Here is an 18587-nt window from a genome sequence, read left to right on the forward strand (position 1 = left end):
CAGACTCTCTACTGTAAGGGAAGGTTACAAGAGCTGTGACTGTTGAGTTTGGAGAAAAGAAGGCTTGGGGGGGATCTTGTTCAGGGTGCAAGGAGGTCTGGGCTCTTTTTGGTGGTGCCCAGTGCTAGGACAAGAGGCGGTAGACACAAACTAAAACACAAGAGATGCCTCCTGAACATCAGGAAACGTTTATTTTTTTATTTTTATTGTATTTTTTATTTTTACTTTTATTTTTATTTTTACTTCAGGGTTGATTGTGAACTGCCACAGGCTGCCCAGAGAGGTAGTGTAGTCTCCCTCCTTGGAGATCTTCAAAAGCTGCCTGGACATACATGGCCCTGGGCAGCCTGCTCTGAGTGTCCCTGCTTGAGCAGAAGGGTTGGACCAGATGACCTCCAGAGGTCCCTTCCAACCTCAACCATTCTATGATAATGTGATAAATGTGGACATGAAAGGAGGTGGGTGTGGTAGGATTCAGTCTCATTTAACTGGGCAAGAGTTCTCCACTGTACTGAGGAGGCCTAATACTTCAGTCAAGCACAGTGAATCAGATGCTCTGGTGTCCTTGCCCACTTTACCTTCCCACCACTTACAGTAAATTTTGTCTCATAAGAGCATTTCATACCCCACATTAAGGCTTATTAGTGATCTCTGAACCTTTTTGTGATGCTCAGAAGCAGCCTGGGCATCCTTAGTAGTGTTCTGCAAAGTGAGTTAGAATTGTGGTCTTATGGGCAGTTCTGCATCTCTCAGTTAGCATTATGCATGTTTTTGTGTTATTAATACATTGCTGAAAGACCATATAATGGTTGAAATAGTAATTTTCTAAGCTAAATAGAAAGTAAATTTTTTTTTGATTTATTCAGGAATGCATGATTCAATTTGACTTCTATTTTCCTTTTTCCCCAGTGAAAAAATATATTCACTTTGTAAGGGAAGAACCAGTACATCTTAAGGATAAAATATTGTACATAAGTTCAAAGTATTTTTATACTATGCAGTCTGTGATCCAATGTTAAATTTGTTGAATTACAGTAACTATTCTGTTAATCTGGTGATTTCATTGAATTTATACCAATTCAAAAACAGAATTGTACTCCTGGGAATCAGGCCTGCGCTTTCAAATGCTAATGCACTGTGTAAATCGCTGTTCCTGTTTAGATAAAATTCTGACTGTGGCAAATTAGCTACCACTCTCTTTTCCATTCAAATTCTCGTGGAACATATGAAATCTAATTTTGTGTTTCTAAAAATTTGCGTAAGTCCTGTATACTAACAGTTTCCCAAAGAAAAACACAGTTTAACAGTCTCTTGACATCAGCAGCTGATTTCAAAGAGTTTCTACAATTTTTACTTCACTTCCACTTTAACAGTGTTGATAGATAAACTCGCAGTTTTCAGCTGCGGTATGTTATTTGTATGACAAGCTTTTCTAAATCAGAGGTGTTAGTTGTAATCACATTGGTCGTGCTCCTTGTGAAACAATTACTGGTAAGCATGACTGTGAGAGCTTAATCACAAGCACTAAATTTGAAAGTTAATGTCAGCTGAAGTAACATAAGCAGAGGAGACAACTTGCATCAAGCGCTTTTGCAGAATGGCCTTGGGGACATTTCAGCTCCATCATCAGGACTGTTCAGAGGGTACAGGGGAGGCACCTTTCCTGCTCCGTGGAAAGCCCTGTTCCATCTTGGTTTTGCACAGCAGAGCTAACTCTTCATGACAGCTTGTTCACCACATGTTCAGTTCTTCTTCACTCCTTCCTGTTCAAACAATATTCATCTGGGTTCCATTAGTTCAGAGAGCACTGCCTCATTGTAGATATCTTAGTAGCAATGAATTATGTTAGTAAATTCAGTTCAGTTCCTAATTTGAAAGGGCAAAAATTTAGAAATGCAGTTCAACTACGGTCTGTGAATGGATGATTTCTGTGCAGTAGTGCAATATGTAGGCCAAGGTTGTTCATGCTTGTTTCATGTTGTAATCCCGTAATATAAAAGTCCATTTGAAGTATTATCAGTCAAAATCAAATGTAGTAAGTGTGCTTTATATGTGTTGTCAGAAGTAACTGCTTCCGTTGAGGTTTCTAAAATTTTTTTGTTTTGCTATGAAATGAATTTCAGTCCCTCCAGAAAAAGAAAACAGAGGTGTTGGTTATCGTGTTTTGGAAAATGTGGATACATTTTAAGGTATTTTTCAGAAACCATGGAATTTTTCATGTAAAAGCTCAAATGAGTTATGAGTATCTTGGCTTGCTCCATGCAAATGGTGGTTAGATAGGCTGATATTAAGGTCTGGGCCATTTCACAGTTTGATTTTAACTGCATGTATGAATTTACAAATACAACATAAGTGATAGTATGAAAAATAAAATGGAAATAGAATAGGAAGACCAGGCTTATTGCAATTACAGTCTGATTTCGCTATAATTCATCTCTTTTTGTATCTGGTTTCTCTTTTATATTCAAAACCTCAGGGCTAGATTATCTGCTTTCAGTTTGCCAGGAGGAGGATTAGAATATTGTACTATGGCCCCTATGAGTAAGGTACAGAACAATACATAAAGGATATGTATCACCAGGCACAGTAGGAGCTGAAGCCAGGCTGCTGCTTACCTCTGCCTTTGGCCATTCCTTTTCCCCAAGTTCCATGTCAACTGCATAGTGAGATTCAAGAGCACTCTGATAGAGAAGGCAGCAGCACAACAAAATGGGCTCTTATGCAGGCTTCATGCAAGAGCACAGTTGATTGATTGGAGGATGTGCTCCTAGAGGCTTTTGATGTCTTCTGGTATAGAAATAATGAGTAACTTCAAAGGACAAAAATGTATTTAGCTAAACTAATTGGTACAAATATTTTGCACTGTCAAGCTTTGAGCTAATATTTAAGCTGTCTTTAAACAGATGCCATCCTAATAAATAATGCCAGCCAGATTCTGTCTATATTTTAAAAATTTCTATACTATTTCCTTACCAGTAATCAAAATTATTTACACAATTTATGTATATGTCATTCTTCTGCAGCATTACAGAGTCATACAGCAAAAGCAGTATTAGAAGTACATGCTAGCTCACAAAACCTGTTGCAAGAGCCACATGGACCCACTGTAGCCCTGTGAGGTTTATATCTGTTTTACTGCCAATATTATTTGACTAGAATTTGAATAAACAGAGAAGCATTTCGTGCTTTATTTTGGAAACAATGCAAATCAGCAAGCAAAACTCAGGAATGTCAAGGAGTTGGAAAAATTTTTGGTAAGTGACATCGAGAAAAATGCTATAATTAGAACACAATTTGAACAGATATTCATTTAGAATACAGTCTAAAGCATAGGGATTTGAAAAATAACAGAGCTCAGCACTGTGCCTGCCAGTTAAACAGATAAGCAATTCTATTAGTGTTGAGGAAAATAAAATTGGAGTTGCTCAAGTTCATGTGATAGGGGTGGCTTGGATAATACTTTTCAAAATAAAGAGGTGTCCACCTGATTATGTTTGCTCTCTTGGTTAATTCTTGATTAAAGTTTGATGCTCCACATTGTGGATTTTGTAGGAAGAACTCCTGGGAAATGCCTAGAAGAAATTTGTGTGTATGGTAGACTTCAGAAGGTTTCAGGAAGTTCCAGAAGAATTAAACAGTTTTGAACAGGAAGAGGCCACTCTGCATGTGAAAGGAGATATTTAACAAAATACAATTAATTATGCTAGTTCTTGAATATAAACTTCAGGTTTGTCAAACAGTGCAGCTATAAGGAAACAATTTAAGCTTATTCAGATAGGATGGTGGTGAGTATGAGTAAACTGTGAATTTCTTGCAGATAATATTCCCACTTTATACTGTATAAAATTGATTCTTTTCAATATCTTCCAAACTTTTGGTCTTATTTTTGTATATACTGAAAATGTTAATCTTCGGTTTATAGTTATGTATATCTGAATATCTTAGGGCTATGCTCAGGGAAAACTGGTCTCCAGTCATATTCATCAGATGTAGAAGAAGGTCTTCAGGTTGTCACTTACTGATTAGAAATGTGTTTTACATTGTGATGTTTCATTTCCTCTTCCCTACTAAGCTCACTGTAGAAGCACAGCTGCAAGAACTGAGTTTAGTAATCTCCCTCAGAAAACGTTGTGATCCTATCAAGATGGAAATTTAATTCCTTTGTCCTGATAGAAATTCCACAGAATGCGCATGTGAAAGGATGAGTGGGAGGCAATATACAGCTCTTAAAACAAGACATACTAATGGAGGTAATCATAGAATATCTGGAGTTGGAAGGGACCCACAAGGATCATCGAGTTCTACTCCTGACACCACACGTCTACCCAAAAATTCAGACCATATGACTAAGTGCACAGTCCAAATGCTTCTTAAACTCCGACAGGCTTGGTGCTATGACTACATCCCTGGGGAGCCTGTTCCAGTGAGCGACCATCCTCTCAGTGAAGGATCTCTTCCTGACATTTAGCCTGAACCTCCTCTGTCACAGCTTGACTCCATTCCCGTGGTCCTATCACTGGTGACTAAAGAGAATAGATTGGCGCCTGCTCCTCCGCTCCCCTTTGTGAGTGAACTGCAGACCGTGATGAGGTCTCCCCTCAGCCTCCTCTTCTCCAGGCTGAACAGGCCAAGTGACCTCAGCCACCATGTCTTCTTCTCTAGTCCTTCACCATCTTAGTAGCCCTTCGTAGTAATCAGTTGGAGGATCAAATCAGAGACCTTTATCATTGTATCTTCTCTTGAATCAGGGCAGGATCACATTGTCAAAAAATTAACAAGAGCTACGTGATTTCATGAAGTTGCCCCCTGATTTAAACAAACAAATATTTGTATTTGGCAATTTATCATTTTTACTGTGATTGTTTTCCAGCAACAATTTAAAACATTAGACAACTGATGGGCTTATACCACCTCTGAATTATGCCATATAGCATTTTTCTCTTTTCAAACAAATTCTTGAGATATAATGACCAATGCTATTGCTTTGATTTTAAATACAATATTTACCTTTTTGGCCATGATCTTACTGCTTTAAGTTAAGGGAGTTAATTGACTTCTTTCTTCACCAATCAAATGCCATATTCACCAGAGACTGAATCAAATTTGGAAAGATATGAATCACAGAATCACACAGAATGGCCGAGGTTGGAAGGGACCTCTGAAGATCATCTAGTCCAACCCCCCCTGCCGAGCAGGATCACCTAGAGCACATTGTACAGGATGGCATCCAGGTGGGTTTTGAATACCTCCAGTTTTGCATACCTCCAGAAAGAGAGACTCCACAGCCATTCTGGGCAACCTATGTCAGAGCTCTGTCACCCTCACAGTAAAGAAGTGCCCTCTCATATTCAGCCAGAACCTCCTGTGCTTCAGTTTGTGCCCATTGCCTCTTGTCCTGTCACTGGGCACAACTGAAAAGAGACTGGCTCCATCCTCTTGACACTCTCCTTTCAGATTATATGCACTGATGAGGTTTCCCCTCAGTCTCCAGGCTAAACAGGCCCAGCTCTCTCAGCCAGTCCTTGTACTCCAGTCCTCTGATCATCTTTGTAGCCCTCCTCTGGACTTGATTCATGTCCCTCTTGCACTGGGGAGCCCAGAACTGGACACAATACTCGAGGTGTAGCCTCACCAGGACTGAGTGGAGGGGTAGGATCACCTCCCTTGACCTGCTGGCAACACTTTTCTGAATATGCTTCCAGTTAAGCTCCTGAAATTCCAAACTTGTTATAAGCTGACTGTTGCAGAATGTTGTACAAGCTATTGAAAAAAACTTCTCTTGATGCTAGATTCAGAAGGAATTTGGAATATTCAGAAGTATTTTTGAGAGCTTCTTCTTTCTGAAAAGAAAAAATATAAAAGTGTTATTAAAGGATATGTTGTGGTCTTCAGGTCTTTATGTTCAACTTATGCCATTCTCACTGTGGGGAAAAAAGTCAAACTAAAATCTTTTTTCCTTATTAAATACTAAAATATTTTACCTCAGCTATGCCAATATTTCCCTTTCTAAGATTTTTTCTCTGCCTAGCTTTCTGTCAGACCAGAGACTCTGTAAATTAACTTTGGCTCATATCTGGAGTCAGAGAGTAATTTCATCACTTCCTACTACAATCTTTACACGAAAAAGTACAGCATCCTTTCTACTATCAATTTAACTTGCAAGCTTCTTTAAGCCAGTGCCTAAAGATACGAGCCACACCTGTAGCAGATGACTTGCTCAGGAGCACTGAAATTTAGCCCCGCTGTCTTCAGGATCACACCACAGGTTTTTATGTTTCCTCTGAATTCACTAAGTATGCTTGTTTTCAGTGTGGCTGCTTTGAATTAACCTAGAAGAAATCAAAGTGTCTTAGATTTGTATTATTTCCTAAATCAGCAATGAATTTGAAATAGCTGAATTCATATCATAATTGCCAAGAAAAACATTGTCAATAAAATTGTAGCTATCCAAGGAACGTCTTCATCTGACAGCTTTGGAGAAGTCAGTAGTTCTTAAGTTCATTTTAGATCATAATATCTATATTTTTTAGCCTTGATTTTGGAAAGCATTTGAATGTATTTTTTCAACTCTTTTTAAAAAGTAAGATATGTTATTCGGGTTTCAGTGGCTGCATCAGATTATGGATATCTTGCAACATTTCTCAGTTCCTGGACTTAAATGCATATTCCAGGTGAAGACCCCTCTCCCCCCTTTTTTTTCTTAAATAAGTCCTATAATTGTTCCTATTCTTCTATGCAGTTAGTGTTAGACATCACCACTCTGGCACAACAGCTGGATTTGGTACTTGCAGATATTCTGTCCAGCTTTAATGAAGCAAAATATTGTTCAATCACAGTACTAAAAACAAAGGGATATCAGAAGAAAAAAGAATGTAGGAAAAAATATTTCTCCTCTATCTGTAGAGGTGTACACAAGGATTTCTCAGAGACAGAACTTTTTGTCTTAGAAGGCAAAAAACAGTATTTCAATATATTTTCCCAACCCTTATTACTAATGGATTGCTTGCTGTTCTAGTTCAATGCCTATAATGAACTCCAAAATGAATGTTTCTAAATCCAGAAAATTCAGTCTGTTAAAGAAAAAAAAGTTTTAAAAATGCTCTCTACATGTTTTTGCTCATAATGAAATTCTTTTAATGTCTGTAAACTTAGAATGGGTGAGACCATGTCTGAAGCTCTGTGTCCAGTTCTGGGCTCTCCTGTAGCCAACACTATGCTTTTTACAACTGGTCTATTGGAGTGTTAAGGGATTGCCACATCCTGATGTCCATCTTTTCATTACTCAACCAAGAAGAGTGAGGTTGCATTTTGGTAGTTCTGGCAGCCTAACAAATGGGTCTAATCATGCCCAAGAAGAAAATGGTGAAAATTATTTTTGCAGTAAAAAGATAAAATCTACAGAAAGTTCATGTAATACAGCAGTAATCAACACAACTGGTTTAGTATGGATTTCCCAAACGTTGTTCCATAGACTAAAGTACTGTGGTTATACGTGAAGAATGAGTATTTGTCCTAATTACAGCTCCCTTTAGTTATTTGCATGAGAACTCTGATTTTCTCTCTGAGTAATTTCACTAGTTGTCCTACAGAAGCTATGTGACTTCCTGTTCAAGATGGACAGGGGCGTGATTTATGATGGGCTTTTGTTCTTGCAAAATTAATGTTTGGCTTGACATTGATGATAGATTGTTTGGTTTTGGAAATTTTATGTGTTCCATTATGTATTTTAGGAGTTTGGTTCATGACACTTTGCCAAGACTTTTTCTTATCTTTGTGGGCTTTAGCAATAGATAAGGAAGAAGTATAATAATGTCAATGAGCATTTTCATAGTCATCACTGAGGAGAGAAACTACCTTCTCTGCCTGTCCCCTGGAAATACTGGGAAGGGTAGCACAGTAATGCCACCTGCTACGCCAGAAACAGGTGGACCCATTGGATATATGGTGAAGTTGAAAGGATACATCTCTCTGGGTCTGTCACAGCAGCATTTGCCAAGCAAACACACATGGTGTATTTAAGAGCTGTACTCCTGGCATAAATCCTGAGAGATGACAGAGACAGCATTGTCATCTGTTTTGCAGGAAAGTGTGCTTCTATGAAAGCCAAGCTTTTCTCTGCTTTTCTCATGGGCTGAATCAATTTAATGGATAAGATATGTATGATTAAAAATAACTTATAAGGCCTGAATTAGGCTAATGTAATATTATAATAAGATAATATTCCAGTAAGGATCACTGGTGCATTTTTGCTCCCACATTTTGAGTTCGTTGTCATGATTGTTGGCTTCGGTTGGACGTGCCTGCTGAACTCAAAAATACATAAGAGAAATAATATTGTTGGAATTTATTCTATTCTGAGACTTTAAAAACGTAACAGTAACATAGCAACCTGAGATAATACCAGATCCAGCAGAAGTTTGTGTCCATTTACCTGAGCCCTTGGCTTTGTCTTTTGTCTTCCCATTTTATATCTCTTAGCAGTGTGCTCTGATATCATGGACTGAGCAGGTCTTTCCACACCTTTCGGAATACCACTAAAGTAGTGCTAATTTATGTTACAAGTCTTCTGATATAGTCACTACAAAGTATAGATGCCTTTTTGTGGTTGAATTTTTGGAGGAGATAATTTCAAAAGGAATTGGTGAGGACCTGGCATGGTCCTGTCCTGGTCCTTCATGTATTTTCTGATGTGCACAGTTGTAGTAATGGGTATGTAGTCAATGAGCTCTGCAAATCAGTCATTTGGGTCATCAGTTATTTTTGCCCTATGGGGCAAAAGAAATCATAACAAGGATATGTCATAAACAGAATGAACCGTGCTGCTCTGACATGCTCAACAAATCAGGCACAAAATTTGGCCAAAAATGGGCCAGGGAAAAAAAAAAAGCCTCATGATTTATAAAAAAAAAAAAACAAACAAACAAAAAAAAAAAAAAAACAACAACAACAAAAAAAAAACAATACAAACAAACCAAAGAAACCCTCCACCTGTTCTCCATTGTAAGTATTTAGATTGGGCTCTTTCAGTGTTTCTCCATCAGCTAAGCAAAAAACACATTGATATTCTCACCATTTATAGTTTGATCCATCGCATTATGTTTCAGTCAGCAGTTAGCATTTAGCAAAAATGTGCTGCAATTAACAAAACATGAGTTATTTGAATATGTAAAAGAAATCATTGCACATATTCAATTGCACTTTAGTGATCTTTATTTTCAGTGTGTGACAGAAATTAATTTGGGGAAATATATCACAGTTGTTGATAGCTATCTGATTTATGCACATGTTGCCTTGCCAATGCAGCGTCAAGCTGTTAAGAGAGTGCTTCTTTGGTCAGTATTTCATTTTCATAAAGGCTAACAGTATCTTCTGTTAGCCCATTAGCAGGATTATAGAACTTGAAACACGCATGGTAATAAATCTCCTCCAATTATCAAGTTGTAAGAAGCAGCTTACTGGTAATTTCAAAGTGTACTGGCTCACTCACTGATGAGAGAATCCATCCTTCTTTATAAATAGAGCAGAGACTGCCTAAAGCTGGGCCCACCTGCAGAGGGAGAGGTTGTCCAAGTGAAATGGCCTGATGGAAAACTGTATGGTGCAAAGTACCTGGGAACAAACACAGCTCACATGTATCAGGTGAGTGTCTGTATTTATTAGCATGCACCTATTTTTGAGATGTGATTATTGCAAATTGCTCATTTGGCTCTAGTATTGGAGTGGCAGGCCACACTGGCAAAGCTGCAGAAGGCAGGACTGTGGACTACATTGTAACTGCTAATGCGTTTAAATCAGTAAATAAAGCTTTCTAAAACATTAACCAGTACTGTGCATTCCTAGGGAGGTGAAATTTCACCTGTTCTTCTAAAATCAAGAAATTTGTTTACCTAATGCAACTCAATAGTAATCAGTAGTCTACATTTTATAAGGTTAGCAGGTAAAACATTAAGATTGAAAAATAGCATTTGTTATTGTTCCAGATTATTTATCTCCAGGTTGGTTATTTATTTATTTGATATCAGGTAATTACATAATTAAAGAGATAAGATCGAGTATTGGTATGCGACTACGATGACCCGTAGGCATTTAATAAAAAAATTGAAAGAAAGACAGTAAAAAGAAGAGTGTAAATAGCCCCACTTTCTTTTGTGTTAGGCACTATTGAATTGATTAACACATAATCAGTCTAAGGAGTGCTTTATCTTTAGCAAAAGCAAAATGGCAAAATTAATCTGAAGATGGTAGCCTTAATAAATTTTTAACGCTAAAAGCTGACTTCTGATTTCAGACACGATATTTTTTTTTTCCTTTTTTCTTTTTATGTGCTTGCCTTTGAGAAAAATCAGTCAGCAGCTTTAAGTTCCCAAGTGAATGGTAGAAACTGCAATAAAACAATCACAATAATAATAGCACTTCTGGAAGAATGAGAATCTAGGTACATTTCATTTATACATATATAGAGAGTTATATAATCATTTTCACTTACGTAACTCTTTTCATCTGAGGGCCTCGCATTACTCTACAAAAATGGCAAATTTGCTATTAGATCTGTAGATAAATTAAGGCACAGAGAGGCTAAATGACATGCTGCATTGACCTTCTCAGCTTGCCAATGACTTGCAATCAAACTCAAGTCCTCAAATACCTGATCCCTCGAGCTAGTCTCTAAATCTTACCTCTTACGTTTAGAGGATGTATTATTTTGTGAAGGTGAAAAGTTCTTTATAAAATATAAAGATAGTTCTATAGTAACATTAATCTTCAAATCATTTAATCTTCTAAACAGTTGGTCTTCTAAGGAATACTGTGAGATTAGATTAATGTGGTTGTTATCTTGAATATTTGAAGAAAACTGAAATAGGAGTAATGAACTTTTTGCCTTATTTGAGTCCTCTTTGACAACATGTTGAAATCAGTTTAATTTAAGAAAAATGGATTAGCGTAAGGAGGTTTGGTAAGGTTTGCAGTTCCTCAGTGTAACAATGATGAGAGGCTATTGCAATCTGGCCTTAACAAACCAATTTTATTTATTTATTTTTTAATAAATGGTGGAAATAGCAAAGATCAGAGGGAGTCCAGATTACACTACATAGGATTTTGGCAATTTAATAAGTATTTCAGTCTGTAGGACAGAACAGCCACAACATGACCACGAATTACAGAAAGTCATGGAGGATGCAAGGCTAATTTCAAGACACATCAGTAGTGTGTCCTATGGTCTTTCTACACTGCCTGTCTCGCAGGCTCCAGGACACCGTTCTGCAGGTTATGAGATCGCTGCTGGACCCTTGAGATTCTCTTGCCAAGTCATTTGTGTTCCCTTAGAGGGCACATACCACAAAAGGAGAGACTGAAAAGGGGTCTCTGAAACAGGTTTTATTGTGTGATACAAAAATGTATTCTACTTGGATAAATCTTTGAATTGTCCTCATGTTCATGAGGCACAGAGTATAACAATACCTGTACATGCAAGATTTTGACAAAATGCACCAGAATTCACGTCATCTAGTTTAACATTTGCTACCTGGTTATCCTACACAATCCCCAGGCAGAGCTATACATACCAAATGTTCATGTACATACCAAGGTGCTCATTTCGAGTCAAATTGGTAATGAGATCTACCTGTATGATGTCATTTTTAATATTGGCATGATAGTTATCAGAATTTATTTTTGATTTTCATTTGAGATGGTTAAGTTACTCATTCACACTATTAATTGTTTTCTATCAACCCTTTAGTTTTTGATGGCTTGTTAAAAGAAAATCTTATGGAGACAATAACATGGTGCACAGACACAGTATGGCAGCAGAAGTGCAAATACAGTAACTTGCTGGGTATCATAGAGGATTTGAAATGTAGTAGTTACCATCAGGATTAAATTGGAGCTCTTAGAGATGGTGGTTTATATTTTGTATGAATCATGATTCTACTGAAAGTCTTAGTGGAGGTCTTGTGTTTGCTTTTAATGGTATGGCAAATTTATTTGCAGTTTAGTATGCTGAAATACAGCTGAAAAAAATGCAGTTGCTCACCATTGCAGAAGTTCAATATATTTCATACTGCAAACATGCCAAATTCTGTGATATGAAGCAGTTTCCTCCCACTTTACACTACTAGCAAAAACAAAGGGATTACCCATTCAGGAAGGCATTTTCTGATCATGTGGAGACAGCACAATTTATTTCCTGTCCACTTCTTTCACTAGCAATGCAAAAAACATATTACTAATACACTACTTACTAATGGTATTATGCAAAAGCATACTACCAAATGTATTATGGAAGCAGGTAGTCTGCTACTGCATCATTGTGAAAAATACCTAAAGTGCCATGATTTGATTAAACAAGCTTCAGCCAAAAGGATCTTCAAGATCCTGTAATGTACTGGTGGCAGACTTGGCCTGTGAAGTTAGTAACAGGAACAGAGGAACAAATATGACTTTTGTGTTTTCTTTACATGGTTGTGCTCTGTGGAGTGCTCTGTGGTTTTTAAATGCATTCCAGATTTGTCCCCATAAACTACTGTAAAAGATCTTAAGTTAATAGTTCACAGATCTCTACCTCTGACTTTTGACAGTGGGTATGCTCTATTGGATTTTTCAGCTGTTCAAAATTAATCTGACACACGCAGTCATGGCATTGAGCCTACAAAAGCCACTCTGTCTACAAGTTCAGATACATGATTTATCTATGATAATACTTGGATAAGTTAATGTTTTTGTATGTATGCATTTAGTCTTATTCTTCCACCGTAAGTCTGTTGTCATTCAAGTGGTCTCATTAAGTGAAATGGGACTTCTTTTAAGTTCTTGCCAAACTTTTAAGTACAGTTTCAGTAGGAACTAAAACTGCAGTCCTAGATAATAGCTGAAAGTCACAATTGTTAGATGAAGTATGAAAAAAAAATCAGCAGCTCCTGAAAAGGCATAAATGCTTCAAAGCCTCAGCATTTTAACATTCCTCACACCTAGTTACATTTCCTTTCTCATTTTCTGCTAACGGGGTTCATGTTGGATTAAATCTAAACCTAAGCATGATAAAGCTTTTCATCTTCTGAACAGAGCGTTTTAAAGAAATTCCATCAGATTCAATAAAATTCTATTAACTGCTGTTTCCTTAGTTGTCACTCATACTTTCTTTCTTTTGACATAGTCTTCCTCAACCTTGAAGCACAGGATGTTAAAATTATTATTTTTTATTTATTAGAAGCAAGAAAAAGAAAGAAGCAAATAAAAATGACATGAAGACATTTTAATATGTTAGTCCAACAAATTATTTTGTTTGTGTTGTTACTGCTTAGCATTCTTAACCTAATGATTTTTATTTTATTGTGTATGTGTCAGTGTTGATTTTGAAGTCTCTGCTTAGATATTATTTTTGACTTAGGAAAGTGCTTCAATTTCTAAGAAATAACATTCTTCCTGTTTTATCTTAACAAAGTATTTGTGTATAAATCTTTGCTTGCACACACATTTTTATTTGGAGGCATTCCCAGAAACTTCCTACAGGAGTAAAATTGTGATTTTGTGTTTAAATAGACTTTTTTTTAATAAATTAGGTTGAGTTTGAAGATGGTTCTCAAATAGTAATGAAGAGAGAAGAAATCTATACACTAGATGAAGAGCTTCCTAAAAGAGTAAAAGCACGTTTTGTAAGTATTCTCTAACTCTATGGTATTTATATGTTCAAATGCAGTTAATACTGTCCTTAGCTTTATTCTTGACTTTCACTTTAAATAGTGCAATAACTTTTTGAAACATGACTGGCTAAATTGGCACAAGAGTTAGTACAAGTACACATTTGCCAGTGTGAATGGTTAGCTTTTCTTCCAATGTAGGCAAATATTGTTGTCAGACATAAAATCCTTGTCTCCAAAAAAGTTCATCTTGGTAGAACATCTGTCAGATATATAATATTTCAAGTTTTAAAAATGATAAATATTGTGTTCTTTCAGAATGCATATGCTTTCTAAAAACTTTACATGTTCTTAGAGCTTTTTGATTGTTAAAGCATTGAATTTAATAAAAATTCAATTAACTTATCCTAAGAAACAGATCACCTGATAAAAATCATAAATGTCACTGTGACTTAAATAAATGTGACTTATTAGCATTTCACTGCTCTTCAGTTTCAAACCAAAGCTTCACTATGTTTTTTCAGTTTCTTGCAGTTCCAAACAACATTTACCTAGTCATTTATGTATATGGCACTCAGGAAGGAGTTGAGGTTCATAAAAAACATAAGCTTGAAAAGGGAGAGTTTTGTCATACAGCTACTGGAGGATACAGATCGCTGCTACTACCTGTCTTTCTTATAATGATAAATTTTTGTGTAGTCTTACTCATTGCTACTTCTATACTAAAAAGCACCATGTCCTTTTCAAGGCCATGATCTATTTCAGTGCTCTTTGTTCAAAATCATGCATTGCAAGTTATGTTACGTATCTTAAGTAAAACTATAAGATAAAGATGTAAAAATCTTATCACAGTTGAGAACAAACAGTAATTCACGGTCATGAATAATAATAATAATAGTAGTAATAATAATAATAAACCTCTTATTTGAAGAATCCTGCTTTGAAATCTGATTTGTGACGTTGACAGCCAATATGGCTTCAGTAAGGGCAGATCGTACCTGACGAATCTGGTGGCCCTCTACAACGGGGTTACAGCATTGATGGATGGGGGAGAGCAACTGGCATCATCTACCTGGACTTGTGCGAAACATTTGACACAGTCCTGCATGACATCCTTGTCTGTAAATTGGAGAGACATGGATTTGACAGATGGACCACTTGGTGGGTAAGGAATTGTCTGGATGGTTGCGCTCAAAGAGTTGCAGTCACCGGCTCAGCATCCAAGTAGGGATCAGTAATGGTGGTGTTCCTCAGGGGTCAGTACTGGGACTAGCGCTGTTTAACATCTTTGTTGGTGACATGGACAATGGGATCGAGTGCACCCTCAGCACATGTGCCAATGACACCAAGCTGTGTGGTGAGGTTGACAAGCTGGAGGGAAGGGATGCCATCCAGAAGGACCTGAACAGGCCTGAGAGGTGGGCCTGTGCGAACCTCATGAGGTTCAATAGGGCCAAGTGCAAGGTTCTACACTTCAGTCAGGAAAATCCCAACCACAGATTCAGGCTGGGATCAAGACTAAATGTGAAGAAAAGGACCTGGGGGTGTTGATTGATGAGAAGCTCAACATGAGCCGGCCATGTGTGCTTGCAGCGTAGAAAGTCAGTGGTATGCTGGGCTGCATCAAAAGCAGTGTGGCCAGCAGGGTAAGGGAGATGATTGTCCCCCTCTGTCCTGCTCTCATTAGACCCCACCTGGTGTTCCCCCACCTGTTTTCAGCTGTGGAGCCCCCAGCACAAGAAGGACATCCTAGGACATGTCCTGAGGAGGGTCACAGGGATGCTTAAAGGGCTGGAACACCTCTTTTATGAAGACAGGTTGAGGGAGTTGTTAGTTTGGAGAAGAGAAGGCTCCAGAGAGACCGTGTAGTGGCCTTCCAGTACCTGAAGGGGGGACCTATAGGAAAGCTGGAGAGGGACTTTTTGTCAGGGAGTGCAGTGATAGGACAAGGAGTAATGGTTTTAAAATAAAAAAGGGTAGATTTAGATTAGATATTCAGAATAAATTCTTTATGGAGCAGGTGGTGAGGCACTGGAACAGAGTGCCCAGAGAAGCTGTGGATGCCCCATCCATGGAGGTGTTCAAGGCCAGGCTGAACGGGGCTTTGGGCAGCCTGATCTAGTGGGAGGTGTTCCTGCCCGTGGCAGGGGGTTGGAACTGGATGATCCTTCAGGTCCCTTCTAACCCAAACCATTCTGTGACTGTATGAAAGGGAGAGCAGCACACAGTGCATTTTTCATTCCTTCAGGGAAGTGGGGTCATACACAATTCCTGCTCACCCATTATGTGACATTACTTAGCTGATTCTTCAGAGGTATGTGGCGTGGTGGGGCAATAAAGTGTAGAGTTGATTCTTCGTGCATCAGCTGAGTTTAGTGGACTAACACAGCATTGCATATAAAGTTGGCTGAGTGAATCAGACTTTCCTTTTCTATGCTTCTTGCTATATACACCTGTCATTAGTGTCTGCTTTTAGCCAGTTCTCAACACCTACCCCCTACATGGATGCTATGTATTTCAGAAGGTAGGGATGTATCAGAGACAAGGAATGAAAGCCAGGGATAAATGAAAGAGAGAAATCTGAGACTGTCAGCCTGCTAAGGGAGTGTCCACTAGCAGGATACCCTTCTTTCACTGAAGGAAGAGAATAAGAGTAGGACTGCTCTTTCCAATGGGAGTTGCAGTGATCAAATATTCCCGACTAAGTGATGCGGCTTAGCCCCAGCAGGCAGCTCAGCACCACACAGCTGCATGCTCACCTGTCCCAGGTGGGATGGGGGGAGAATTGAAAGGTAAAAGGGAGAGAACTCCTGGGCTGAGATAAAGACAGATCTCTAGGTAAAGCAAAAGCCACTTGCACAAGCAAAGCAAAAGAAGGAAATCATTCTCTGCTTCCCATTAGCAGGCAGATATTCAGTTACTGCCAGGAAAGCAGGGCTCATCAGCTGTCCTGGCTGTATCCCCTCCCAAGTTCTTGTGCACCCCCAGCATCCTCACAGACAGGGCAGCATAAGAAGCAGACCTGAAAGACCTTCACTCTGTGTAAGCACTGCTCTGCAATAGCAGTGTATTATCACCACTATTTTCATCAAAAATCTAAAACACAGCATTGTGTGAGCCTCTGCGATGAAAATTAACTTTGTTCCAGCCAAAACCATGACACTAAGACACTTTTTTCTGTCCATTTATTTGTAATAAGTGCACACATCTTTAAGTGTTCTAATCATCTAACATTAAGATAGATGTCTTGGAAATTGTTAAATGAACCATCTGGCTATATTCAATGTATTTTTTTCATTATACACAGAAAGCATTTCATTACCATTTTTTGTTTTAGAGACTATTCATAAAAAGCTTTTATAATTAACTGCATGTTCTGTAGAATGTAAACTGTTGCATTTCAATAAGAATAGCAATGCAGACATAGCTGGGGTTATGCTATTCTTTTCAAAATGTCATTTTTATAGTTCAGTATTTTATTTTTGCATTTGACACCATTAAATTTATATGGAAGACTGTATGTATGTACGTATAAGACTGTAGTCAGACCTTTGAATGAATTAATGTCTGGTTTTAGTCTACAGCCTCTGTCATGAGATTTGAAGACACGTTTTATGGAGCAGATATTATCCTGGGAGAGAAGAAGAGACAGAGAGTACTGAGCTCCCGTTTTAGGAATGAGTATGTGGATGATCCAGGATACCGCACCTTCTTAAAAAGCTCATTCCAGAAGCACTGCCAGAAGGGATTATAAAGAAATAACAAAGAGCCAAAGACAGACAAACAGACAAACACACACACAGAATGTTAGACTGGTTACAGCTGACTAAAAATCATACAATGTTAGTTGCAGTTGGTTTTGGTTTAATTAAACACTTGGTTTTACAGTGAACCAGTCCATACATGAGACTGGTAAGTTGCAGTACTTGAGTTATGATTTCTCCAGTTAATGCATTAAAGATTTTGTAGCATTTTGCATTATGAAACTAAGAGGGAAAACCAAGTGAGAGAAGTGAGAGGAAATGGCATTAAACAGTGATATGCTGAAGAAAATTTTCAGTCCTGCTTGCCTTGAAGTTAGTGATAAAATTCCATTTGAATTACTGGAGAAGATTCGTATCCAAAAAAAGAGACATTTTAGTAACAAGAGACAATCTCAGTGGCTCTTTTTTTTTTTCTTTTTTTTTTCTTTTTTTCTGCAGGTGGGAAAGGATGTTAAGTTTAATAATGGCAGTTTTTATAAAACATTTTTAAAGCAAATACAAATATGTACAGGATTAAGACAAATGAAAGCTGTACTTACTTTGTACAGTGCTTTTACATTTTTATGTCACTACTGCTTTCAATAGGGTTTGATGTGGACTCAGCTGTTGACTTAAATATTTTTGGCTTTTAAGAAAGGTATCTTCAGCACAGCAATGGTGTTTTGTATATTTAAAGAGAGATTTTTGCAGTTATTTTTAAACACATTTTTCATAAGATCTATTAAAAAATATCTATTTGTAAAATAAAATTTTCTTTCATTATGTGTGTGAAATACTAGAGTTTAAATATATATACTTAACAGACTAGTTTTGAATGAATATAATATGGTCTTCCTTTTAAAATAATATTCTATCAATGTAATAATGTTTTAAATAAGTATATAAATAAAAAAATCCTTTTACTTGCATCATTTTGTCTGTTGATGTGATTATCAATTCTAGTATGCTATGGGATACTGTCATATCATATGGTACTATGGTACGATATCCTATGGGAATCAAGAAGCTTCACTATCTGAATTATGCATGTAGTTTTCTGAACACAACACACACATCTTATTATCAAAATAGTAGTTTGATAAACATTGTACTTTAATTTCTTGTCGTTATATTTCCATTCATTCTTTGGGATATTGACCTTTTTGGAAGTTTCACACAAAGCAGCAAGTCAGAATGCATTTCCAGT

The 18587-nt window shown here is 37.5% G+C and overlaps 1 protein-coding gene across 3 annotated transcripts in view; it reads left to right on the plus strand.

The window, feature by feature from the left end:
* The window catches only part of KDM4C (lysine demethylase 4C), a 286545-nt gene extending 268316 nt beyond the window's left edge, over positions 1-18229 (plus strand). For 2 of the 3 annotated variants that reach the window (XM_084304804.1, XM_084304805.1), the window contains exons 20-22: positions 9520-9639; positions 13560-13652; positions 17215-18229. In XM_084304804.1, coding sequence (XP_084160930.1) covers positions 9520-9639; positions 13560-13652; positions 17215-17391 — 390 coding nt within the window. In that variant the 3' untranslated portion in view covers positions 17392-18229. Of the gene's footprint in view, positions 1-5089; positions 5232-9519; positions 9640-13559; positions 13653-17214 lie in introns of those variants that run through there. The other variant, XR_014619288.1, reaches the window with a different exon arrangement.
* The last annotated feature ends 358 nt before the right edge of the window (positions 18230-18587 follow it).

The sequence above is a fragment of the Netta rufina genome (genome assembly GCF_964035555.1).
Source record: "Netta rufina genome assembly, chromosome: Z".
Classification (NCBI taxonomy): domain Eukaryota; kingdom Metazoa; phylum Chordata; class Aves; order Anseriformes; family Anatidae; genus Netta; species Netta rufina.